The 27,870-nt window shown below is 38.9% G+C and overlaps 1 protein-coding gene across 1 annotated transcript in view; it reads left to right on the top strand.

Annotated features, from left to right (window-relative positions):
- Nucleotides 1-27,870, top strand: part of agbl4 (AGBL carboxypeptidase 4) — a 346,895-nt gene that overhangs the window by 134,241 nt on the left and 184,784 nt on the right. Inside the window, exon 4 of the mRNA XM_053503593.1 lies at nucleotides 5,373-5,467. Coding sequence (XP_053359568.1) covers nucleotides 5,373-5,467 — 95 coding nt within the window. The remainder of the gene's footprint in view (nucleotides 1-5,372; nucleotides 5,468-27,870) is intronic.

Here is a 27,870-nt window from a genome sequence, read left to right as displayed (position 1 = left end):
CATTTTGGAATTAAAGTAATTCTAAATTCGAGCTTTAATTTTTTTTTTATATTAAAATCTACATGTGTTAGAGCATAATACTTTTAGTTTGAATATATTTTAAGTGATCGAAATATTTTCTTGTAAAATATTGTAAATAATAGTCACACTTTTAAATTCACCCACCTAATAATTTCACACCTGAAGTCTATCGCACATACAAACTCGCAGCTGCGGTTCCTGCCAGTCCAGTACCAAGCACTGTCCTGATTGATATCAGGGTTTGACCCAGTTCCTGTTTTCTCAATTCCTGTTTCTGCCGTGCCCAGTTACAGTTGTAATGCTGTTTGTTGCCTGACCTTTGCTGGTTTAAAGCTCTACTTCTAGTGTTTGTTTTTGAGGCTTGGGTTTAATAAAGTTCATTTGGCCTGCGCTTGTTCGGCTATTCTGTTTCTAACACGTGCAGTTGTTAATATCAGCAAATGAAAATTGAAATTGCAATCTATCATTTTAAATTCATAATCCAATCCTAAAATACATTTATTGATTAAAAACAAAAGAAGTGACCTTGTTGATCCAAAACTTTAGCAGCGCACTATAGACAATCTGTAATTAAATATATATATTTATTATTGTGAGTTTTGGAATTGTTTCACATACCATACTTTGAATCTCACAATGAGCTCTGCCTTCATTATAAACATGAAATTTGTTTGGTATGGTTAATAGTTTACTTTGTAGCATGTACTGTACAGTAATCAGACTTAGAATCAGACATTGCCTTGACGTTTTATTGTAATACGTCATAGAATCCATGATTAATGTACTATGTGTTCAACTATAACTGCTATGCTCTTCTATGATACAGTGTATTGTTTATGATTATAATACGGCTCCATTATACATTATGGTTAATTATACACTATTGGTGGAATTAGTGGTAATATACTGTAAAGAAAAACCTATGAGATTTACAGGAATGTCCATCATCACCATAATTTATTCACCTCACCTTTAGGCTACATACAGTAGTACTGGTAAAAATGTAAATCTACATTCACACGTGTTAATTATACAGTACTAAGTTGCTAATTGTTCATTGGCAGCCCTGACAGTCTTGGTTAGTTCCACCAGTTGTGGAAGAAAATGTGTTGGCTGAGCAAAATAACTGGATAAGTAAACCAACAAATCAATAATAATATAATGGTTACTATACCGTAGTTGCAAGTATAAGTAGTAACATCATGGTTGGATATGTAATTAACATACATTGTACTGTATAGACAAACATTTGTGAACACCTAACCATATGTTCATTTTTGAGATCCCAATTTCAGATTTAGTCCACTTTTCTAAAATGAATAAATCCTAAACACTAAACTACAGTTCAGCTGTCTCTACAAAGATTTGGATAAATGCAAAAAGACATTGTACAGTTTGGCAGGAACGCATTAGAAACCAGTAAGGATGTAGTATTTACCTTTAATGATGAGTTGCTGTGCTTTTATTAGCTATGTTTTTGACATGGTAAGTGAAGCAAGAAGCATGAATAACTTAATAAAGACACTATAACGATGACATTGACTAGACATTGACCCCAAGTAACACCTCTTGGGGAATTAATTGATGTACTACATGCATGGTGCATGGATGGCATTCTGTAATGAATCATAAAAGTCACTGTTATGTCATATTGCTGTTGCTACATCAATGGAGTTCTCATATATAGTTCATATAACATTCTTCTGGTGCTTACAAAATGTATGATATGGATGCAAAAGGGTATCAGCACATCTATGTCACTTTCAGAGAACTTAGTATAAATACCAGGTCTAATTCCTCACACTATTACTTAATAAAAACATAAAAAGCACTGCATGTGTCACGGTATTTACAGTATATTAACCCCCCGGACACCATAGTAAGTGTATGACAAGCACCTGATAAGAGCATGGTTTCGATCCAAGGGACCTGGTGAGAGCGTGATCGTGTGCGCCATAGGAAATTAGTGAAGATATGAGAACCTGACAGGGGGAAGGTGGCTGGGAAGTACTGTATGTAGTATGAACAAAAATGTCATGGTTTTGTTCTATACAGTATGTGGTTGGGGGGTTTCCTATGAATGGGGGGTTTTCTATACTTTTAATATGGTGCTTTAGGTCATGAGTATGCCAGTTATCTTATGATGCACACATAATCTGAAAAAAAAAAATCTGATCACAAATGTTCCACACCAAAACTAGGGCTTTTTATATTCAACTAACCTCTAGAGTACATGTTATATTATTCAGCTTAGAATATACATCTGTCTTCTGTTTAACTGTGGAGGTCAGAGTATATTATTTATGCTCCTCTCTATTTAGAGGAGTCTGTTAAATATTTTAAGCAGTGTTTTCAGGTTTCACTGCAAATCGATCGGTATCAAAAGACAGCATTTGCCCCAAACACTGTTTGACATCCAGCTATTTCTGTTCTGGAGACCAGCTTCGGTCATTTTAGTCCACGATCCACTCTGTTCCTCTGCCTCACTCTTATCTCTCTCTATCACACAAACATGCACACACCTAAACAAATGCATGCATGCAAGCATGTACTGTATATACAGTACACATGTCGTTTCATGAGCATGCATGTTATGAACACTGTGCATGTTATTTATCAGGTTGTTATATACAGTACATAGTCTTAGTATCTTTTCAAACAAGAAGAACTTAATTGCAGAATTTTTATTTTTCTCTATAAGATTTGACTAGTCACACAATAGTATGTCCTGCTTCTACCTAATTTTGTGACACTGCGGTGCGTATGATTTGCATCTTCCCATTAGATAAACAGTAACATGAAGCAGAAGGTTTGCATATCACTTTTGCATTTGCCTGAAATTTGAGATACATCACATTTGATAACCATTATGTTGTATTCAATTTGCACAAATACCTAATATATGGCAACAGTCTAGACAATATAGATTAAAAAGATTAATATATTTGCAAGAGCACTTATAGATGTTAAAGAGCTAATGAAATAGTTTTCCCTTCATTAAGCGAAGTTAACTCGAAAAATTTTCCAAGTCTCAAACATCCTACCTAGTCATTTTTCATTGTTGTATTCGATTTTTCTATTTCAAATATCTCCATTTCTTAGTCCGCACACCTCCATAAGTTTATACAAATTGTGCTTCAGACTCTCATGCTAATTTGCAGTGAGTTATGACTTCCCACTCCGAGCATTTGAGCATTTTTTGGTATGCGCAGAGGCCCCAGGTGTGGTTTCCCTGCCACGCTGACTCTCATGAAGAGAGTGGGAGCTTTGACAAGCCTGATGGAAATGACATCTCAGACAGGCTGGATGGTAATGCGCTCCTCCTGCTCACGCTGTAATTAAATTTACAGGGCGAGCGGCTCCTCTGACGATCCTCACTCAGCTCTGGGAGACCAGGCCCAAATCACTCAGTGGTTTAACTAGAGCAAGGGGGGCACTAACAATTGTGTGTGTGTGTGTGTCTTTGTATGTGTGTGAGTGGAATAAACTCTCCATTTCACATACACATACACGCACAGCACAAAGCTCTTAATGAGGCAGAGATGAAATTAACTTGCCACAAACCTCCCCTTGCGCTTACCTCATACTAACACACCTATTAGTGCCAATGAAGACACTTCTGGAAAATGATGACAGACAATGGAAGTGTATTGTTCCTGACAGTTCCAGCGTAGCCAAGCCGTGTTGCTGGTGAAAGAAATGGGAAGGAAGCACAGATTGTAAATCAGCTTTGACAATACCAAAGGATTAGGAGTCGCCCTTAAAATCAAGCAAGCACCTCTGGAAGACCGCTGTCTTTCCATTGATAATGAAGTGTTGCAAATGATTTGTCATCTTTTGTGGAAGAGGGCACGTATTTCATTCCGTGAATACAAAAAGACGCCGTATTATTCCTGACCTTATAATCCTATGACGTTTGTGATTCGATGACAAAGTCGGTATTTATTATCGGATACACACTCGTACCAGGCACTAACATTACTTGACTGCAAACTGACCCAACCATGTTTTCCCCCAGGGGCATGGTACAGCCCAGTCTGCTCCAGTCCTGGTAAAAGAAAGAAAGAAAAGAAAAGAAGGAGGAGGGAAAAAAAAACAAGATTAAAAAAAGAAGAAGAAAGAGCAAAGTGATGCAGAGTTGGGGGATGAGGATGTGTTTGCCTGTGGATGGAACCAGCGAAAGTAGGCTTGCGACAGATGTGCAGGGCAGTAAAAGTGTAATTGAAATGCCAGCAGCAATGGTCTTATCTAGCCGCTACAGGAGCCTGCCTCGCCTGTGAACATCAGTTAAATGTCATTTTAGCCTAGCCTGATTCAGCCCACCACAATCCCTTGCTTCTGTGACTACAGTCACAGATGGGGAGGGAAATGTATGGAGGAACAGAGAGAAAGAGTGAGAGAATCTGACAGGAATAGGGCTGTAATAGGATTTCATCTGCACGCCGTTAACTTCCACCACCTGGACTTAGTTATTAATTTAATATGGTCCATCAAGAAGAGTCATTTTCAGCTGCATTATAGACTTGCTTACATTATTGCATTAGTTATTTATATATTTAGACCTCTTGCCTTTTTTTCCAGTCTGATCTTAATCAGAGCGGTGGGGAAATGAAAACTGTAGAAATGCTTATGCATATAGGCGTGTGCAGTTTAATAGAAAACAGGGTGTTGCATTATGGTGATTGTAAAACTGAGCTTGTTCCATAATGTTTCATGATTGTTTTTTTTCTTCTGTTATTTAATGTTTATGTCACCTAAAGCCGAAAGCCTGCCTATAAACTGATGGATCTGTTCTGTAGTGCTGTATTGTGCACTACAGTGCTGTACATTGCTGCTGTCTTTTCTTCGCTACATAACCTTATCAAATCTCTGTCTCGATCTTATACACACCCTAAACACGAACAGTACAAAATCATATACGTACTGTATTTGCCCTTTTGTTCTCTGGTCTCAGGACTTGATTATATTCTTGCTTCATTGTACACATACATAATGTATAGGTACTGTATACACCCAATTCCACCTCTTCCTATTAGATGCACAGCAATAGGGAATTGGTCTGTGCATACTGCATACTGCTCACTTTACATTTGCATAATTCAGTTTAAAAACATACTACACTTGATTAAAGCTCTGTTGTATTTAATCTGTAGAAATACCTAATGTGTGGCATCTGTGCTAGTTAATTAGAACATTTTCCCAACAGAGGCTGGATGATATCCTGTGGCAGATTTCTGATCAAATGTACCATACTTTCATTCTAAGGTCAAGATCATTTAAACATCCGAAAGCCACATCAGAGAGTTTAACTACTAAGGAACTGTTTTGTTTTGTTTTCCTCTTTCTTTCAGAGGGTTATCTTTAACATCGTGAACTTCAGTAAGACCAAGAGCTTGTACAGAGATGGGATGGCTCCGGTGGTGAAGTCAACTAGTCGACCTAAATGGTACACACACACACACACACACACACACATACACAAGGGCATTTACATACATTTAGACACAAGTCTAGTGAATGACGGAATCAACAGAAAGGCTGATATAAACTTAATAGACGTTTCTTTTCTTTCAAATTATTGCTAGAAAGGCTGATAAATTCTACAATAAAAATGTAATTAACTCCTCGTTAACTTTTGTGTTTACAGCTGCATAAACTCTCTTAGCTACAGTGAAGTAAAGCAGCTTTCTTAACAGAAGAAAGCCTCCCAACATCATTTTTAACACCTGTTGGCTCTTACTTTGCTCTTCACTACAGTAAAAATCTTAGTTGGACACCTTTTGGTCTTTTGCTTTACATTTATGTACCATCGCTCCCATAAAAATCTCTATATATGTAAAATTCTGGTTGGGGTGCCTTAGTACTGTTTGGAAGCCTGACGTTCCTTCACCTTAGTTTGACAGATCCATCAACACCACATACATACCTTTTTCCCCCCTTTTATCTCAACAATACAATTTCAAAATTTTCTGATGTTCCAGGGGCGAATTGTTGTTGCCGTGGTGGATGTTTTGTCTCCATGGCAATGGTGACTGGGTAGCGCAAGAGACAGAGAGGTGCATGATGATTGCAGAGATCGAAGTGATACTGAGCTTTGTTCTAAATATGGACAAACCTTGTACATGGCAACCATTTACCAGTCATTACCTACAGCACACACGGGCACCATTTTTCCCTTTTACCTTCATCCTGGGTGAATGCAGCTAAGAATGCTTCTGTGGCCTTGTGTGGTCCATCTCTTTGTTTTATTTTTGCTCTAGGATTCCAAAACTGTCTGTTCTAGTGTTAATACGTCTACAGTACTATGCAAAACTCTTGAGGCAACAAATGTTTTATTGAACAAATATTTTATTGCTGGACAGGCTGGAAAGTGGCTAAAATATATATTTGTATATGTAACAACCTTAACAGCAACCTCATCTCCCCTCTCGTCTGTCAGCCACTGAGCACTCAGCATCACCGATATACTTGCATCAGCCTGATCATCTATCATCTTTTGAACCTGTTCCTTAATGGTTTATGCATTAAGTCATGGTTAAGCAATGGTTTTTATGCTTGAGTGATTCAAAAGTCACTGTGGGATTTAATAAACAAAAAACATGACTCTGAAATTGAATAGGAACAGAGACTTGACTAAAAACGAGAGACACTAATTTGTCAAATGAAAGGCAAAAGACGTCGTTCCGAACGCCTGGGCAACTATTCCTCAAGGCGACATTAAAAATTATGTAGTATATATATATATATATATATATATATATATATATATATATATATATATATATATACAGTATGATTTTTTTTTATGTCTGAAAGAAGGTACTATGCCCAGGTTAATATTATATAAATATTTATTATTTTATTTATATTTTTAATAATTTATTATGTAACCTCCTGGTTTTAGAATTTGAATGTTTGAAGTCCCATTCTTTGGAAGCGGGACATAAAGAAACGAGGGGTGGCTCGAGACTTTTGCATGGTATTTTATCAAACATTTGCAAATGAAAACATACAATAGCACAGTTGTGGCATCATTCTACTGTACAGCGTTCCATGCTTGTCTCAGATTGCAGATCCTGGAGGAAATAATACAGTCTTTAGTTTGAATGCATTTAAAGGTTGAGTAGTATATACTGTAATAAATGTCTACCCATAATAATGGCAGCTAAGCTCTAATAGAAGACGGGTTTTCAGTGTATACTTCGTGTATGGTTTGTTTGAGCTATTTTTCTAAATTGAATGTTTTCCCTCACTGACTTGACATGCTGAGATAATTGCTTTCCTGGTTATGACCCATAGCTTGTGCACTTTCTGATAACTTTGAACGAAAGTTTGAGACACAAACACACACACACACACACACATACACACACACATTCCTGTTCTATCAGCATCTATCAGACTGATATTTTACCATTCAGATGCGATGCTGAGATGCCAGGATGTATTTGCATGGACCATGGCATTTGGGCAAGTGAAGCCTGTCAGGGGTAATAGGTGGGAACTGATGGATTCTCAGGAGTGTGTGCGTGAGGACGACCCACTGATGGATGGAGAGTTGAGTGTGTGTGTGTGTGTGTGTGTGTGTGTGTGTGTGTGTGTGTGTGTGTGTACCAGTCTGGTGGACATGGGGGCATGCGTAACTTGTGGCATGCAGAACAAGGGTTACGTGACAGAGCGAGCTCGCTCAACAGAAGCCTTGACATCTGTCAGGAGCGGATGAAGGGTGCTCCGACACACAGCAGGCGTCTGCCACAGCAGTCTGTCTGCCTCCACCCAGCTCCAGCCACGGCCTAACGGCACATGACAATTAGACAGAAAGGAAAATAAAATAGACCTTTCACAGGAAGGCAGGCGTACGGGTGACACTGCTCCTTCAGGTACGTAGGAAATATCTCAGCTCAAATTGACACAGGCACATTCAGATAAAGACCATAAATCTGATAGCTGGTATTAGAAAAGCCACTCTGCAAAAAGAATATAAATGTCCTTTAGATGTTCTGAAGCGACAACAGGGATGTTTTGTTTAGAAGGATATTAATGTAGTGGCACGATTTTAGAATAAGACCAACTTTTATAAATAGGCGAACGTTTTGGAGTAGAGGTTCTCAAACCTTTGCAGCAACTGTTCAAATATAAGACACATTATTTAAATCGATACAGTAATATCTTCCTCGTTTTTTTATGTAGATTTAAAAAGAAATACATCAAAAAGAATTATTATAGGTTATCATTATATAAATATTTATTATTTAATGCTTTTTTAAAAATATTTTTAATTATTTATTATTGCCCTGCGATGGATTGGCACCCTGTCCAGGGTGTACCCCACCTCGTGCCCTTAGTCTCCTGGGATAGGCTCCAGAAGGTTCCCCTGCGACCCTGAATACAGGATAAAGCAGTATAGACGACAAATTATTTATTATACCCCCTTCCTGGTTTTAGAGTTCGGATGTTTGAATTAATTCCATCGAATCAAACAGGTTAAATAAAAAAAAAAAAGGTGATATTTAATATAACTACTTTGATAGTAGTGGGCTTTGTTTTCCATACTGTAACTATAACAAAGTAATATAATTAATTAATTAGCTAAACCTGGACACTTCCCCGTGCTCCACAGAACACTGTAACCACTTTCAGAACATCAGATCATTCCCTTCTTTCATTGTACCATTAAAACACATTTGTTTCCAGTATCCCATGGCTCGTTCATGGCAAGTGTAATTTAAATAAGTCCGCTTCTATATACCCATGTCTCTGTGATAGTCATCAAACAGCTGATTAGCTCCTTATTATCACACCTTTGTAACAAATTAAGACTGAACAAAGAACACGGTAGTCTCATAGACTTCCTACCAGGGAAGAGGCTTACACACCGTCTCACAAGGACTGATTCATTCTTTATTACATCCAGGCACAAAGGAAGGCCTTGTGCATTTTTATTCATGTGTACACACACAGACTAGCAGCTGATAATTGCTGGAAGTGAGAAGAACTCTTATGTCATCGGGAAAAACACCAGCGTGCAAAACACGAGCGAACCCGGGTCAGAGTGAGTATTCCGAGGCGTGAAAGAGTTAATGTGGTCATGCTCTTCTGTAATAAAGCCGATAATCAGTGCTGGAGAGGAGCCTCTTTCTGTCACAATATCTCCAAGAGTCCATGAACTGTAAGTGGAAATATTGAGGAAATTTTCTGCCTTAATTTAAGTTCTAACACCATAATTAACGGCTGAGTGCAGATGTAGAAAATAAGGTTTTCATATTTTTCTTCTCCCCCGATCCTCATGCCTGTGCTGGCATACAGTGCACCCTCATATCTGCATACTGCTTCTATCATATTAGAGTGATTTCTTTTCCCCCAGGTACTCCTCAAATATGAGGTAAGATGCCGTCTAGTCATTGCACTCGGGTTGTTTTTTTTTGGTATGGGCTGCAGCCAGTGCTTTTTCCTGTCCCTTTTTACATTCTCTTCTCCATCCAGCTTCCATCTGGACAACAAAACATGGCAGGTTCAAAAGTAGTAATCTCTCTCTGTCAAGCCCAGATCTGGAATAAATAAAGCAATACACAAGGAGGTTTAGCGCTCTGATTTAGCTCTGTATGCAGGACACCTGATAAACCGAAGAGAGAGACGGCTGTATGGACACTTTGAGGATAAAGGAAGAGAAGGAAAAAAGATTGCTTTTGCTGTATTTATCTGTCGGACGATCACCCATGAAAACCTTTGAAACCTTTATCACTGTGTGCAGAAAGAGTTCATACTTGGTGCAGACTGAGAGACAGAGAATGTGTGTGTGTGTGAGAGAGAGAGAAAGAGAATGTGCAAGTGTGCATTGCAATCAGTCCATCAGAGTGCTAATTAACATTGATGGAGAGGGGTGTTTATGTCAGGTGTTAAGACACAGGTTATGACAGCTGACTGGAGCTCAGCTCATTTCGTATATTTCAGATCTGTTCCCCTGACATTCATCCATCACTTTATTTTTCTTCTACGCCTCTCCTCCGTCGTCCCACAATGTACAGTGTAAAAAACGGTCAGGTTTCTTCGGGAGTGGATGGTGAAGAATTCTAGGTCATAAAGCTTCCTGGTGTTGGTGTGCTAAGGTCTTGCTCTGGTGTATCGAGCTCTTCAGGATTTAAGTGGACGGAAGCAAAGACTTACTGCTCTTGAGTGGGAGGATGGAGTGCAGCTCTCAAGTGCTCAGACAGGTTTTTAGCATTCTATTCATACAGGGAGGAGGAGGAGAGAGGGATACTTATAGAGGTGCTTATTTTAGTATATAGCCCGTCTAAAACCTCTTGACCACATTTTTACACTGATTGCCATCTCGTAACTTAAAGTCCCCATGAAATGGCTTGAGAGCTGTGATTTAATACCATATGTTGACATATGTGAACAGTTTGACGGCAAAATGTGATAATACCAGCGAGTCTTTTTTTCAAATGGCACAAGACATTGCAAGCTGATAGAGAACATTTTGTGCATGTTTTCTTTGGGTTACAAGGGTGCTAAAAACACAAATGATAAAAAAACAAAACAGTAACATAAAAAAAAAATCTTTGAAATAAATAAGTGTGAATTTTTGCACACAAAAGCTTTCTGATAAAAAAAGATTGTTGGAGATCATGAGAAACTTGATCTGTATAGTGTGTACAGTTTAACATCTGTTTATGCGTCATTTGACTGTATTAACATCAGTGGCCCAATAAGGTTGTATCATATCTCAGAAATCCTTTTGGAAAACAGGATATACAACCAGATGTAGAAAACACAGCAGTTTCCCATACACAGCGTGTGTATCTTATGTCTTTTCTACAAAAAAATTTGCACAAATTGACTTTCAGCTTTGTAACATTATCATTTTTTACTTGATTAAAATTTTCTTTCAGAATATATTTTTTGCATTATGGCCCCCTATTGCACCAAACCATTCCTAGTGTTATCAGGAGTAAGAGAGAATAAAAATAAGTATTAAATTGGAAGTGAAACAAAAGGTTACAAAAGACTAGTTCATATGGCTTTGTTATGTATTTATCTTAATTGCATGATGTCATATTTGACAAAACGTATCTGGGACATTTAACTATGCATACCTGTAGTCTATTAATGCCAGTAACAGTAACAATGTAAAAGGTCTTTTTTCTTGGCTTTAAAATTCTCCAAAAGTCCACTAAAAACATTTAGTTTACTCACGACAGCCGCTGTTTGGAACAGCTAATAGTTCCACTTTCTTAAACATAAAGAAGTAATTTTAACTGATGTGTCGACTTTTGCTATGAAATGTAGCAACCCTGTGGTCCTACTGTAAGTTAAACATTTTGTTATAGACAACCTTATGTTCCAGAGAAAAATTTATTTGCGATAATAAGTAAAAGTGCGAAAACGGTTCATTTCCTTTTAAAACTGGAAATCGAAATTACAGCTTGTTAAAGTGCTTGACTGATTTACAGCACAGCGAACCCAGTTGCACTAGAGATATAGAAATTCCCTGTGGAACCTAAACCATAATAGTAGTTTAATCAAAGAACTAAATATAGTGAATTCCAGAGAATTAAAAAAGATCCTTTATTTAACTGAGGAGTATTTCTCACTGCCTTTTTACCCACGCCTGATGTCTGGGCTTATATTCTAGATGGAATGATGTTTTTTTACAATATTTTGAGGATAACAGGCCACTGCGAGGTCATCACTTAGCCACTGATTTCTGAATGGTCGGCTTATAAATAATTTAAAATAAACCGTATTTAGTAAAATGATATCACTCACGCATATGACAATGTTAAATCGAACACTTTGGGTGTGTTTTATCAGCAACTCTGAAAAGGGTTGTTACACCTCATAAAAAAAGAGACGCACTTCAAAAAAAAGTAAGGATAGTTAAGCGTTGCAAGAACGTCCTGTTTTAAAAGCTTGCTCCATGCATCAAAAGCTGTACATATCTTAAGGAAGAAATCCACACACTCTTATAATCTTCTCATTCAAAACTGAAGGCTGTCTCACACAGTGCTGTTTTGTTAACTGATTTGAGTTAGTAACACCCTCCTCCTGATTATTTTGTTTTCTTTTCCAAGGTGATGTCCTTTGGACTCAGAGAGAGGACAGCATGTGGTCCCCCTGTGGGGGTTTATTTGTTAGCCTGCTAGAGCGAAGAATTGTAGAGCATCTTTCTCTTGTGGCATAAATGAGAAAGGCAATGTGTGCGGTGCCTCAGAGCTTCTGGCAGCTTGGGCCCTGTGAGGCTGGCCTGTGCTTTGGCACACAATTATGAGGAGTGCAGAGAAAAGTAGCCCATACTGATAACATAGCACGTTTGAGACCAGCTAAATATTTCGCTTGAGATGATCAAGGATACAAGAGAAATCTGCATTGCTTAAGTGACTGTTTGGAATAATTTCTGCCTCCCATGAAAACAGAAAACTGCCTCTCAGAAGAAGGTACTGTCAAGATTAATAAGCACTTTCCCTACCAGCTGTTCTGATTTTCGGATATTTATAGATTTAAACTAGCAGGATCCAATTAACTGTGCCCCATCCCACCTTATCAGCCTCAGATTGCTCGTGTTCTTCTTTTCAACAAAGGGAACAGAGGAAAAGTCACAGGTAAATTAGACTCAAAACTCAGTAGCAGAAAATAGCACAGGACTTAGTTGTAGCTGACCTTGGTCAAGGATATTTTTATATGAGGGGAAAAAACTGGAAGGAAATAATATACACACACAGAAGGAATTGCTCCAGGAGGAACACTGCTCTGCTGGCTGGCAATTTTGCTTTTGTATCAAATCTCCTATGTAAACGCCTGATGCAAAAAATAGTGCAATTCTATTTGCACATGTCTCCGGCACATCAGAGAAGGAGCTTCCGGTAATTGTCCTGTCAGTCATGGGGGCTCCTAGTGCTCTGGCTGACTGCTTAAGCTGTTGGTAGGAGAAATGTTCCTTACAGCACAAAATGTTCCCTGCCCCCTCTCACTATCTCACTATTCCATTCTTTATCAATACATAGAAAGATGGGCATCTACTGTAGTACAGAAATATTGCATAAGTATTCACTCACTTTTTAACATCTTTCATAATTCAGCCTGAAATTGAAATAGATTTCTTTGTACATTTTACTATTTGATTCACAGATTTAAGTTTTAATTGTGACAGAAAGGCTAATTAAATTGATAAACAATTTTTAAAAAGTTATTTGCTATAAATGACCACTTCCCTGGGTAAGTTTTTGATAGAATGACCTATGCAATTAGAATGGCAGGTGTTCAGGGATATGTCTTTTTCAGCCTTGTACATGAGAATCCATAAGGTTTTACCCATGCTGCCTGGGAAAATTGGTTAAGCTTAAATTCAACGGAACAATTAGCATTCGTTAACCCTTGGCACAAATTCTCAATTTAGATGCCAATATTTAAAAGGTCTGGGTTTTCACTAAACCATTGTATAACTTTCAGGTTAGTTGTTTTAAGCAGCTCTGGAGTAGCTCTGGCAATAAACCTTAGGGTTATTATGCGGTTGGAGGGCAAATCTCTGCTACAATCTTACATCCTACGCTCTCTATATCTTCTAGCTGATTGGCTTCATCCATCCTGCCCTTGGGACTGACCAGTTACCCAGTTCCTGCTGGTGTAAAGCACGCTCACAACACCATGCTTCCACCACCATGCTTTATTGCAGTGATGGTCATGGCAGGGTCATTAGAAGTATACTACTTTGTTTTATTGTCAAAAAAAAAAAGAATTTTGACAATTGTCTTGTCCCACCATTAACCCTGGGTCTTTCTAAATTTGAATTTTTTGTGTTTTACGTTAATTTTACTATTAGAATGAAACATGAAAGTATGCAGCTTGGGCAACTGTGTCTATATCCCAAGTGACAATTTTTTAAGGCACATAGTTTACTTTTTTTGTTTTTTTCCCCCAGATCTTTGTATTAATTCGATATGATTGCAATATAAGGCCAAATAATGAGCGATAACAAAAAGTAGTAATATCAGACTGTAATACTGTAATACAATAACATCCTAAAAATTTCTCATGAGAGAGGCTTTATCTGGCATTTAGACATGCTGTAGGAATATCTTGCTTAAAATTGTATTGGTAATGGAGTTTGTGTACCTTAGTAGTGGATTAATGAGCAAAGTCACGAATGTTGGTTTATTCGTGTTAAATCATAGGTGTTAATGCATGATTGGGAATTTTGCTTTTCACTAGAAGAGAGACGAACTGGAACAAAAAGTACAGTGCTGGTAATTTCGTAATGGCTTACATTGCTCTTTGATTACTTGGGCCGAGACAAGGTTCAGTTCTAAATGGAAATGCATTTGTGTTTAAGTGCAGTGCATTAAACTGATTGATCTTATTTTTTTTCTGTTGCTGGCTCCTTATGCTTTTTTTAAGTGCACAAGAACATGCAGTTCTGGAGTTAGACCACTTGTTTCAATTTGGTCATGTTATGAGATAATAGATGTCCCTGGCAAGTGTATGTGAAAGAGAGACGATACTGAAAATGGTTACTGATAATTGATATTGTTGTACGTTTTCTTTTTCCTCCATGTGCACCTCAGAGTCACGGTGTGACAGTAGCAGCCCCTGGGACTTCTCGTTTGAGTGTGGTTCTACAAAAACAGCACAAACCCTTCTTAGATATTTGACAATATTCACATTACAAACATAGTCTTTGAGAGGAATGGCCTTTGACAGAAACATTAAATATACATCAGTGTGTATGCGTGTGTGTGTTCTGGTGAATGGAGAATAGCAGAACTTTTTCTCTTTCCAGACAGGAAAGGTTGTGTTTTCTCCTGGTTTGACTCTGAGCCTCCTGAGTGTCCGTCATTTCACAGCTCGTGACGTGTGCGCTCTCCGTTCACAATTAGCCATGTGCCACGCTTTTAATAACAGGCTTTTAATTGTCGACAAATGAAGAGTGATGTAAAATAGCTAATAGCTTGTTCTAATTAATAGGGGAATTGAATGCTTGTTAATTAAGGGCAAACAGGACAAGGGCCGACTCTGGTAATTTGAGCAATAAAGCGGAGCCTAACGACTCACTTCCAAACTGACGTCATTTTCAGCAGATTCTCTTAAATCTGAATCACCACTACTACAAACGTACGAATGTTCAAGTCAAATAGGGACTCATAATGAAATTGTTCGTGAATTTACAGAAGACTTCAAGCACAGTACGGCGATACAGTAAGACTCTTCGCCCGCAAGAAAGCATGCAGAAAACCCGATCCTTGAAAATCGACAGATAAATTGTTATCAACCTTTAAAGGTAACACACCTGTGGGAACTGTAAACCCAATCTTTTACAAACATTACTTGAGAGTTCCCTGTGTTGTCCTGACCTCACTTTAAGGAATTTCCACTTATTTGGGCCATTAAAGGAGTTCCTGGGAGGCCAGTGTTTCAGACATGAAACAGGCTCTCTTATACTTGGTATACTCATGGCTCTGGTATACTTAGAAAGCTTTCTACCTTGATGGTATCCAAACACTAGTGAAACACTGGATTGAAGCAGGGGATTAGAGAAATACAGGTACAGATACAGGTTTTTACTCTCATAATTGTGTTTTGTTATTTTGCACATTCAAAAGTCTCGGTTTGACTCGAATGCCCCTCGTACATTCATAAAGACTCTTCATAATCCCAGCACGCTCTGAATTACATTAGTGGAATTTACTTGAAATGTTGAAACATTAAACATTCTCAAAGCACTGCACGCTCTGATCAGCTAGCTCAAAATCAAGGAAATGCGCAAACCTACACATATTACTGTCACTCAGGTTTTCTAGACTAGGCTGCCTATCTTACTGTAATAGCTTAGCATGTGCGCTGTTTGATACTTGAGAGTGGAACATGCTGTGAAAAGCCTCAGGCCTTAGCTCTCCAGGGACAGAACTTCAAGAAGAATACTCTTCTGCAATACCAATTCAAAGAGGAAAAAAAAAACTTCATTCATTTTTCTTCTACATAGAACTTTTGAAATCTGTATGTTCTCGGGCAAAATGCTATTCATTCGTTCAATTTTGTAATTGCTTCATCCTGGTCAGGGTCACTGTGGATCCAGAGCCTATTCTGGGAACACTGGGCTCAAGGCAGAATAGGATGGCAGTCCATCGAGAGCACTATGTACACACATATTCACATACTCATGCATAATCAATCACAGCGAGTCCACCCACTGGCATGTTTTTAGACAGTTGGAGGAAACGGCAAAAACCCACATGGACACAAAATAATCATGTGGCATTCCACACAGTAACTTGAGTACAGGATCAAACTTAGCACCTTGGAGCTGTGAGGTGGCTATGCTACCTGCAACTTGCATCAGTATATTTGTTAAACTGCACACACCCTTTTCATGCCAGTATAAGAAAACAGGAAAACGACAGTAACAATATAATTGTTATGGAAGGAAGTTTCCGTATCTTGTAAATGCCTTCCTAAAATGACATTTCTCTCACTCACTCACTCATCTTCTATACCGCTTCATCCTGTATTCAGGGTCGCGGGGACCTGGAGACTATACAGTATCAGGAGGCTTAGGGCACGAGGCAGGAGACAACATGGACAGGGTACCAATCCACCGCAGGGCACACACACATACACACAATACGGGCAATTTGGGAACGTCAATTAACCTAACCTGCATATCTTTGGACTGTGGGAGGAAACCAGAGTACTCAGGGGAAACCCACCGAGCATGGGGAGAACATGCAAACTCCATGCACACAGAGACGGGAATCTAGCCTAATTCAATTTCCTTATTGGTTTATTAAAATCTAAGGAAATACGAAGAGGACAAGCCCTTATTAACAATAGTGCCATGTATGTTATAATAAAAACCAAGTTGTTTTAAATATTTAAAATGGGATAGTATTATGAAAAAGTATTTCTTAATTGTACAAGTTTCCACAAGTTTTTTTTTTACATGTTTTCCAAAATATAGCCCAGCTAACTATATGTTTTAAGAGTTTTTTTTTAAACTAATTAAAAGGTAAACGATAAAATAAGCTGATCAACTCTCTAACTCAAAACTCTCTGCCTAACTTTACTTAAAAAAAAAGAAAAAAAATGTATTAGGTTGATTATCTTGCGCCTTGTTTACACTTACTTGTACTTCATTTGTCGTCAGACAAATACACTCTCTGTTTAAAGTAGATTATTAATGTACATCCAGCACATGACTGTTCATAACATCACTTTTACTCAACATTTTGATTTGAGCGGCTAACACTCTCAGTTCGTCTATTTTACACACCCTCACCTCGGATATGTTCGCTCTAATGACCCGTGTTTTATCTCATAGTGGCGTTCCACATCACTGCATTAATTCGCACCACGGCTTCGCGACATATGATACAAACTGGTTTTAAACTTTCCGCAGGAAGACTAAACATACAGTGGTCTGTCCGTACATCTCAGTCTCGGTGTTCAAAAAATACATACCTTTTTTCGGAGTAATCCATGCTGTGAGGAGTAGGGCACTTTAAAGGGGCATTACAGTTGTTTCTGTGTCTTCCGCATACTCTGTGTATTTATGGTAAACTGTCACATTAATTGGCTCTGTTGAGTGACGTACATAGCTATGCCCACTTCGAAGCAAAAGCGCTGTATTCATTCGAAGAAGCAATGGTTGTTGTGCGGTAAACTGTTTTACTGTGCTGTGACACAATAGTCTGGACAGACATACAGACAGACAGACATACAGACATATATACAAAATTTTTCTTGCGAATGGTTTCTCCTCTTCCGATGTATGAAACGTTAAGATATAATTGAAAGAGCGAGTTCTGACCGATGTACGGACGAAACCCTTCTTTTATTTTCATAGATTGTCTCTTTTACTCGTTTTCCTCATTATAGTTTACTGAGCTCAGACCATCTCTGATAAGTTCTCATGCATGCATTGAGAGAGCTGAATTATGTCGCTCTGCCAATGCCTCAAAGAATCTCAACCCGGGCCTTTTAATGCAGATCGCAGCACATCTGCTGCCTAATTGTGTGCCGCGGGTCCAGCCGGAGCCGAGAGGAGAAGGCGTGGAGCTATCAGCGAATGCAAAGAACATGTGTGATGTAGCTGGATGGGAGTTCATTAGGTCTGGGAGAGAAAGGAGACACGGTCACGCACCCAGGCCAATTTATTAGCACGGCACTGGCGTCAGAGCACTCCTGACTTTCAGCCTTGGTTGAATGTAATTACTGAATTATATTTATTAGGTGAAATGGCACCTCGCTCCATTTCCAGCCACCTATTTCATCGAGGAGGATCCATTCACATGAGTATTACATTTGGTGAAAAATGTGGGAGCAAGTGGGGCCCCTATCACAATGATCTACAGAGCGCTGTTGTTCTGATAGAGCTATTAGCATTCATGAACAGAGCAGATAAAAAGAGATTACGGCAGAAAGAATAGGATCAAATTTAATAAATAGAGTGGTAGTCATACTATAAAGTAAATGAAAGGAAGAAGGAAAAGAGAGTGAAAGAGAAACAGATAGAGAAAGGGAGCGCACGCTCTCTCTCTCTCTCTCTCTCTCTCTTTCTCTCTCTCTCCATAAATGACTTGCCTGGACGGTTTTATGTTTGCCTGCAGGAGAATTAAAGCTAGTTACATTTCCCCATTTGATTGTGTAGCTGCTGGTGTCAGGCTTCTATTGGCTGAACGGCAAGTCTAATCTAAATGCTTTTGTCAGGGGAGATTTTGTAGATTGCAGCCGGCCCTGCTACAAATTGGTTGTGTCATCGTATAATGAACTATTTGAGCATTGCGTCTCTCTGGCCACCAGTCTCATGTTGACTGTACGCTGCTTTCACCATTAACTTCTTCTGTACCTGCCGTATCGTTTAATAAGCAGCAGAAGGCACGGGGGTGGCTGTCTCAGCAAACCTTACTTCTGCATTCGTATTGTGAATTTTTCCTTTTGAAGGTGATTGGCTTCGCTTATAAAATTGTGTGTGTTGTATGGAGGCCTAGCACTCCCTGCACACACTCAGCACACTTGCAGGTTGACCTGTGACCCTCGCTGGAGATTGTTTCTATCTCCACACTTCCACAAAGCAGCTCTGTCAGCAGTCGACAGCGGGGTGAGAGTCCATGACAGAGTGAGTCACACTTTTCTATGCGGAAGGAGAGAGAGAGAGAGAGAGAGGGAGAGAGAGGGTGTGATGAATTCAAACAACTCTACTAAGTCAACAAGATGAGCGGTGGAACAGAAGCTGAAGTCCCGGGCAGTATCTCAAAGTGCACACCTCACCAAGCCTTTTCCTGTTCTTTTGAAGATGGCTCCTTGAAGAAATCCCTCTTGGCCTTAATTGCACATGTGCTTTTTTTTTTTTTTTCCTTTTCCTAGCCTCACCTTGCCTCCCCTCCCCTCTCCTTTTCCAGAGATCACTGGCCTGTACAGCCCATTTCGCTCTTCACTTCTAATTAGCCTGACTGTCTTCTCTGATGCCACGGGGGCTATTGAAATTTATTTGATCTGACTTTTTTAAATATATAATAAGTGCATCAATTGGTAATGACTCTTACTTTTTTTTCCCCTCTCTTGTGACTGTGGAGAAAGAACTGAGTAAATTGTTTGTATTTTTTGTTTTCTGTGTATGTGTGCATATCAAAAAGGGAAACAGAGAGATAGAGAGGGTCGAGTCAATCAGTGAAGTGAAAAGCAGGGGGATTGTGCCGTCTTAAAACTCTCAGCTCTGTTTAAATGAATGCAGCCAAACAATCACATTTCACTCTTTTACGGGCAGATTTTGTCTCAGGAAGTACAACCAACCTGCCTTCTTCCCATGCTTTATTTTCTCCCCATCATTGTGTTCTGCTGCTGGCCATTCGAATTATTTTGAGGATGGCCTGTCTCCCAGAACGAGCCCCGATAGTACACAGAGTGCTGGCCTTTTGCCAAGGTTAGTGTGACTAATTGCATAATTGGGTATTTGTTTGAACCTAGGGAACACAGGAAATGCTTAAGGCAAACAAGTCCCCCATCCCCGCTCTATTTTAGACTCAGTTGTTCAGGCTAGCAGCCATGACTTTGTTTCACATGCCATGTTTGTTTTGTGACATGGGAAGATGCGAGGTGAGGGAAGACGATCCATCTGAGCCAACTGTCAGACTGTAGGACAACAGCGTGGATTATTATGGATCAGAGGAAATAGCTAATCTGAATATAGATTGGTCCCATCTGGTTTGGGTTGGCAGTGCTCGTCAGTGGGCTACAGAGCATCTGGGTGCTCTAATGGAACAAAAGGCCTGGGTGCAAGGACAGCAGTGACTGAAAGAGACAGAGATAGAGCCCTGATGTATGCAAGATTTTCAGTGGTTTGAATAAGGGCTCAGATGGAACCTCAGCTGGTGCCTCATGCATCTGCACCATCGGAGCCTTATAGACCAGAAAACATCTGGCTGAAGCAGCTAATAAGCTAATACAACCATACACATTTGTCTATGCATTCCTACTATTTAAGGTTAATTCATCACAGATGTTTCAGAACATGTCTCATAACATATTATCTAGCATAATATATAAGTGTACAATATATACACTACAGGGCCAAAGATTTGTGGACACCCGATCATTAAACCCAGATGTGCTTTGTTATTGAACATCCCGTACCAGATTTAGTTCCCTTGTATTGTTAATATAATTTTGACTCTTCTGGGAAGGCTTTCCACAAAATCACGTGACATTTGCTCATTAAACCTTAAAAGCATTAGTGAGTCACTCATTAGTAAGGGGTAGGCACCGATGACAATTAATTGGCATTAAAGGTTTATGCCAAAGGTGCGCAGTGGGGTTGAGGTCAGGGCTCTGTTGCAGGCCACTTGTGTTTTTCTTCTCCAACCTGGGCAAACTTTACAGACTTAAACACTTTGCTTTGTGCACTGGGTCTTTGTCATTCTGGGAAAAAAATTGGAAATTGTTACAGTATATAAAGCCATCCTAGATATTTTTCTATGCTTTTAACAGGTTCAGGGAAGCCCAACGCATCAGTTTCATTCACCGATATCCACAACCATGCTTTCTGGGTAGTGTGCATGTTCATTATGACATTAGCGAGTTGAGTTTAAGCGATGTCTATTAGCAAGCGCATTATTTACCTTTGTTTGAGTCAGGTTGCGGTGAAGAAGATCAGTTTTTCTTTCCTTTGAACAAAACCCTACTTTAAACAAGGTAAGTATTTGTTTTCATCGAGTCAAGCCACGAGAGAAGCTGATCATCAAGAACAATTTACTGGATAAGAGCTGTTATTTTCACTCACCTTGTGTTGTTTGTAGATTTTCTTTTCTCACCTAGTCATTGTTTGTCTAAGCAGGGGTTATTGCTGTGTGCTAGACGTGTGCTAGCAATAAACTCCTTGTGTTTAGGTTTGATGTTTATGATGTTTATGATTTTATTAGGTTACTTGTGTTGTATTGTAGGAAGATTGTACCACCATGCAGAAGTACCACCTTCTGATATTTCTGCAGAGCATAGTCATACACACAGTACATCACATATAGTGTAACATGGTATCAGATGTTGAAATCAGAGCATTGTTTGCAACTGTTTATGCATGCTATTCCTGCTTCCCTATAGTTAAACATGGGGTATTTGCACCATTTCTTTCTGCTTCTTGTTTTCCTTTCTCCCTAATAATAGGGATATACAACACTATCGTTATTGCACAGAGTTTGTGTTTGTGGGTTTCAGGTGATTTTTGCTGTGCCTTTTGCTTGTTTTATAGAGGGTCTGGAGCCCTGTGAGTCCTAAATCAAACATCTCATCAGCGAGAAGCCAATCAGCCCGGACATGGTGTAGTTCTGGTTGCCAGGGCATCCAGTCTATTGCCACTCTACTCCCCTGCGCTTTAAAACATTATTACAGCTTTAACTCAGCCAACCATTCCACTAAATCAGTATTACCCCACTCCGACCCTTATCCTGTTGCTGGATTACACACCCCATGGAAAGCTACAGGCTCTCTTAAACTGTGTTATTGTGTTGCATTTATTTCTTTTGAGAGACTTCTCAGTGGAAATGAAAAGGATGGTGACATACACATTACTGTGTTTTTGCCCTGTGAAGTATGTCGCCTTGATTTAAGAGTACAGAAGTTGTACTTTTTGGAAGTTTGAGAACAGTAGCTGAAACGGGAGCAATAAAAGCCTGACGAGTGAACTTTTCAAATGTTAGTGGGGGGATGTGCCGCTGAGCACAACCGTGTACATCTGATCTAACATCTGCCATACCTCTGCCAGTCATTGTTTTAAATATGAGTGTTTGCTTAAGACGCATCTGCTTAATTATTATAATTCATTTAAATTTTTTAAGGAATACTTTAGTATTACAACAAGCAATCATTTCCACACAAATCACTGTACTAAAAAAAAAAGATCAAAGTACCTGTTTACTCACAACCTGTTTACTCACAACTCACCTATGATGCATCTAAAGCAGTAAACAGTGATTGATGAAGCAAAGTCAATAACTGCTGTGACGATCATTTGCTTAGAATATAGTCTCGGGTACAATCAGTGCAGTTTTATAAGGAAATTAACTGCTTTCTTTTACTGAACAACCTGCAGAACCAGCCACAATCCTTCTGAGCAGTTTGTCCCACCTGTTTCTTTTTTATGCAATGCAATTCCCAAAAGCATTCTTTCTTTTTTCTTCTTCTTCTTCTTTTTTTTAAGTGAAAAGTGAACTTTGAAATATGCCGCCTTCTTTCCTGGCCTAAGATTTTTTTTTTTTTTTTTTTTGTGCTGGAATACTAGTTTGGAAATTGGAAAAGACTTTTGCACAGTTTTTTATAGCTTTTGCATCTCCTGTAAATACTTTTATAAAATACTTCTGCTTTATAAAAGTATTGCTTTTTTTCCTTTGACTTTATAAAGGGTTGATTTGATACCACTAGCTACTGAACTGGCATGTCAGGAAAAAATATTATCGTGATGTATGAGACATAACATTTACAAAAATTAACAAAACAATTTACACTGCATTTCAGTTTTTACTAGAAACTTTAAGTAGTTTTAATACTTTAAAACCTGTGTGAAATACACCGATACGTTATACAGTACCATTAACACCACCGCCAGGTGAACTGAACAACATTTATCACCAACCATACACCAGTAAACTGGTGTCAGGATCAAGACTCACCCATGCCCATGGGGACCAAAGGCCACCCTTTCCGGTCCAGTCCCACATCAAAGACATTGTAGAACAAATTTCCAAAGTCAAGGCTGGCCACGATATAGAGGCACCAGAACACTCAGTGCACCACAGCGCACCGCACATGGGGCCTAGTAGACAAAGAGCCCAAGGCTGGCGGCCTGGCCTCCAAACTCCCCAGATCCCAGTCAGAACAAAGAGATCAATGGGATGCACTAAACAAACAAGTCCAATCTATGTAAACCCTACCCTGCAACCCACCGCACCTGAAGGATCTGCTGCTAAAGTTCTGGTCCCAGAAACCACAGCATACTCTGGGAGGCCATGTGGAGACACAACATACAGTAAGAGGCCAGAGCCGTTTGGCGGCACGAGGGTAACCTAAAAAAAAATGTTGTTTTAATGACAATGGTTTTAAAGTTATGGCTGATCAGTATATAGCTACTTGAGACAAACCAGAGAGTAAACTTTGAGCTATTAAACGGAATCAAAATTGCAATGCATAAAACTGAATACAAATTAAATTAACCGTCTATCGATGATGCGTACATAGGTCTAAGCATCTGACACAATCAATACATTACTACAGATTCTGCTTTCTGAAAATGTATTGGCATGTCTATTAAATCAGTTATACATTTTAGGAGTTTAGTTTACATTATTTATGAAAGTGTTTTACAGAAAAAGCATTGAGCATGAACATTTTTCACTGTTAAATTCTTAAAGCTGTTGCAACAACAGTTAATTCGGGTTTTTAAATCCATGTTTTTGTCATCCTGTCCAATAATATTGCTTTTTTAAAACATTGAATAAAAGTATGACAGTCTAGGAAAGTTGATTGTAGATTTCTCCATTTGATCATGTGCTGTGACTTTTATCATCGATTTATTTCTGTGGTGTCATGAGAGACTACAGTCTGTTTGCTTAATTTGTACTGCTGTATGACTGCTGTGCAAATGACTAATGCTTAACATTTCATCTTTTTGCAAAATAAAATGCCAAAGCTGTCAGCCGTAAGAGTTTACAAAAATAATGAAACAGTGGGCGTGTTAAAGGTATAATTAACAAGGTAACTGCAGTCACTGATTCTCAAATTTAGTAAACAATGCCAACCAATTTGGCCACGCTGATTTCAAACCTCAAATATTTTTGATGACATGATAATGTAATCAGTCTGTTTTCTTTTTTTTTCCCCCCACGAAAACAGCCTGAGGTACCTAACCGAAAGAAAATGCTGCAATATCTGAATGTCAATGTGGAAATGTCTGGTCTTGTTTGGAAGCTGATAATATTTCATTATTCTGACCAATATTTAGCGCTGGCATTGAAATAGCTTCATAGCGTGTGTTGGCGAAAAGCGAGAAAGCACCACTGATTAAGATGGATTCACCAATCCAGCAAAGAGTATTAGAGTGGGTCGGGAGCCCATCCCAGCTCTGTTCCACTTGAAACCTGCACAGACACACTGCTCTCCAGCCAGCTCTGAGGTCAAAGGAGGGATTTTAAAACTCATAGATAGCATGGAAAGAATGTTAGATCCATCATTAGGGAAAAAAAAAAAAAACACTGATATAAAAATGATTTTTTTTTTCTTCTTTGTCCTTTTTCTATGCTGCCATATTATCAGTGTCTTTGCTAGAGGACATCGGGGCTGAGTGGAGTCCATTAAAGCGATCACTGAGCCATTGAATGTTAGAGTGTGTGTGTGTGCGTGTATGTGTGTGGCCGCTGCAGTGAAATTCTACCAGTTTTAATAATCTTTTTTCCCTCCGTTGTTGTATCCCTTGCAGCACATATAGCATGTTGCGTTGTATTTAAGCCTCATTTTCTCCTCTCACTTGTGAACATCCATAAACATCCATACAAGGAATAAACACATACTGTACTGTAACATGTGCATTTTTCGGAGAACTTTGAAATCCCAATGACAATCTTAACATATGTGCACTGTCGCTCTTTCTCTTTAGTTAAAAACTTTCCTTCCACAACTACAACTAAACACTCACATGCCCGCTCACTGTCTCCCCCTGTTTAATGATGAGTGATTATTCTGGCTCTTCAGAACGGCTGTAATCTATTTGAAGTGCTGATGGGGGTGGTTTGAGAGGGTGATTAGTGATATTCATTGCACACTAATTCTCTTTGATATCTGCCATGAAAAGACACTTGTCTTTTATCCTCTTAAATGTGTTGTTTTTTTTATGGAGATGCCAACAAGAGTTGATTTTGAAGAATTTAAATCTCTGGCATGACGATGCTTTCACAGTCGATGCATTTAGATGGATTTTGGGGATCTCTGACTCAAACTGTCACGGTGTATATTCAAGCTGCGATTAGAGAGAGTCGTCCACTATCAATCCCTTAAGCCTAGTGCACACTACATGATTTTAGCTAGGATGGAAATAGCATAGTGTGAATGCCTCTGCATCTAGCCCCAAGTACAGCGATTAGAAATGGCCAATGAGAAAATCGAATTCGTGCATTCTCATGCGCAGCATATCCTTGATGCCAGTTTATAGTCTATTTGAAGAGTAAGGGGAAAACGTCAGCACAACCCGAGAACCCTAACGTTGGATAAACATTGTAATACGGTCGTATTGGCGTTGTGATGGCATCCACTATCAGGACAAGGTTATGTTTGAATGTTAGAATGACTTTAATAAAACGACATTGAGATAATGTTAAATGGAAGACCTAAAAACAAGGTTACCCAAAAAACAACATTATTTTAACAATTCTTTGGAGCATTTATGCCAATTAATGTTCATTTGCACAACTTCCAACCATATACATGATCACTTAAGTTTCTTACAGAGTTTAGAATTGAGCTGCATCCTAATGATGCGTATGACTGTACTGTGATAGTGTGTTTGCACAGCGTCTAAACTGCATCATGTCCAGTTTCACTGAACTGATTTCAGACGTTAAGTTAGTTTTTAAAAACTTTTTGGCTGCTTTCCCACTGAATATTGGACATTAACGTCAACATTAACCTCATGTAAAGTAAAAGGTAGCAGTGCCGCTGATATTTTTAAAGTTATATACTGTGCGTTTGGCTCGACCAAGCATGAAATTTCGATTGTTGCCTATATTATTGGATAATTCCAAACTCCAACATCACATCCGATGTCTACCACCATAATGTGACAGGAAAAGTAAGTGTGGACAGAGGACAAAGTCCGCCAAAGCATACAACAGCCACTAGAACCTGCAGTAGCCTAAAAAAATGACTCAACCACTTAGAAATTTGTTTAGTAAGATTCTGTTGTTGTAGAGCTTTAGGTTAACGAATTAGGTTGGATTCCATAGCGCAGGGTGACTCACAAAAAAGAGCCCATAAAGAGCCAATTTAGCAAATGGACTCAGAGAGCCAGTTGGTTTTAAAAGACACAGAAGACCTAGAACTAATATGAGTGATTATTATTTTTTTTATACTTGAAGGTCTGATGAATGTGGTTTTAGTGAGCATCGATATTTAGTATGTGTTTGTACTGTGTTATTATTGTAAGTCATCTGTGTTAGTCTATTTGCAGTAAGCTTGTCCCTGTGTGGATATGCAACTGGGTATGCGGAAAGCATTTATTTTGTGCTCATTCACACCTTGGTGCAAATGAGAGTAGCCAATTCACCTAGTGCAGGTCAGGAAAGACACACTCAGTACGTTTACATAATGTTGTGTTGGTCTAACTAATTGTATAAGCCTGACTAAAACTGGACTTTAAAAAAACGTAAACATACAGTATTAGTGCAACTGAAATCTAAATCATAGCTCTCCAAGTCAGACTAACACACCCAAATAATGTGGTGGTGGAGTTACTCCTTGCAAGTACATACAATATATCTCAATCAGGCACACACAAATCTGCCTAGGCACGCTTTGATTTCTCCATAGTTCCTGATGTGGGCTTTGACCTGAAAGTCGGACGAAATGCATAAGAGCAGAAGAAGCCTTTAAAAGTATAGTTGTGTCGTCTGCCTTCCGTAAACATGAGGAATAGCTTGAATCTCAGCACATATGAAATGTACAGAGCTGTAAAGTTGTGAATGTTTTTATTGATTGACATGCGACTTCCCGCTTGCTAACTTTTTTGTCGAGTGTTTGCTGTGTGTTGTAATAGATCAACCAGGAAAAGGTCCAATACTAACAAGATGAAAGGTAGGCCTATCACTGCCTATCACAGCAGAGTCGAACATACTCCGGCCAATAAATCGATTCCCCTGCTGTGCTTGTATAATGGGACAACGACAACGAGTTGTGCAATTAAATGGCCTAGTCGAGCTATAACCATATATAACCATAGCTCGACTTAACTATGCGTGAAAACATACTGAGTGTGAACATGTGAAACTTCACACAGACTGTAACCTCTGCTCAGGATCTGTGAAGCCTTGTGAGGCTCTTTAAGGCACTTTGTGGTGCCAGCGCGACCTGCTGCACAAATGAGACACAATTGTATGATTGCTGTATACTATATAATTATAAGTTAAATTTTTTAATATTTAAATTTTTAGAGCCTATTCATTCTGGTGTCTTCATAAAATGGCAAGTTTATTCCCTCGTGTAATGTGGCTAATATTTTTCCTATTATAGTACTGAGCTATCTAGATTTTCTCTTCTCTCAGCAGCTGGTGTTTGCAACTATTCATATCAGTGCGGTATGCAACGCTAGTAGGTGGTCGCGTAATA

Source organism: Clarias gariepinus, chromosome 9 (assembly GCF_024256425.1).
Source record: "Clarias gariepinus isolate MV-2021 ecotype Netherlands chromosome 9, CGAR_prim_01v2, whole genome shotgun sequence".
Lineage (NCBI taxonomy): Eukaryota > Metazoa > Chordata > Actinopteri > Siluriformes > Clariidae > Clarias > Clarias gariepinus.
The sequence above is the reverse complement of the archived record's forward strand: the minus strand, read 5'-3'. Positions and strand labels throughout refer to the sequence as shown.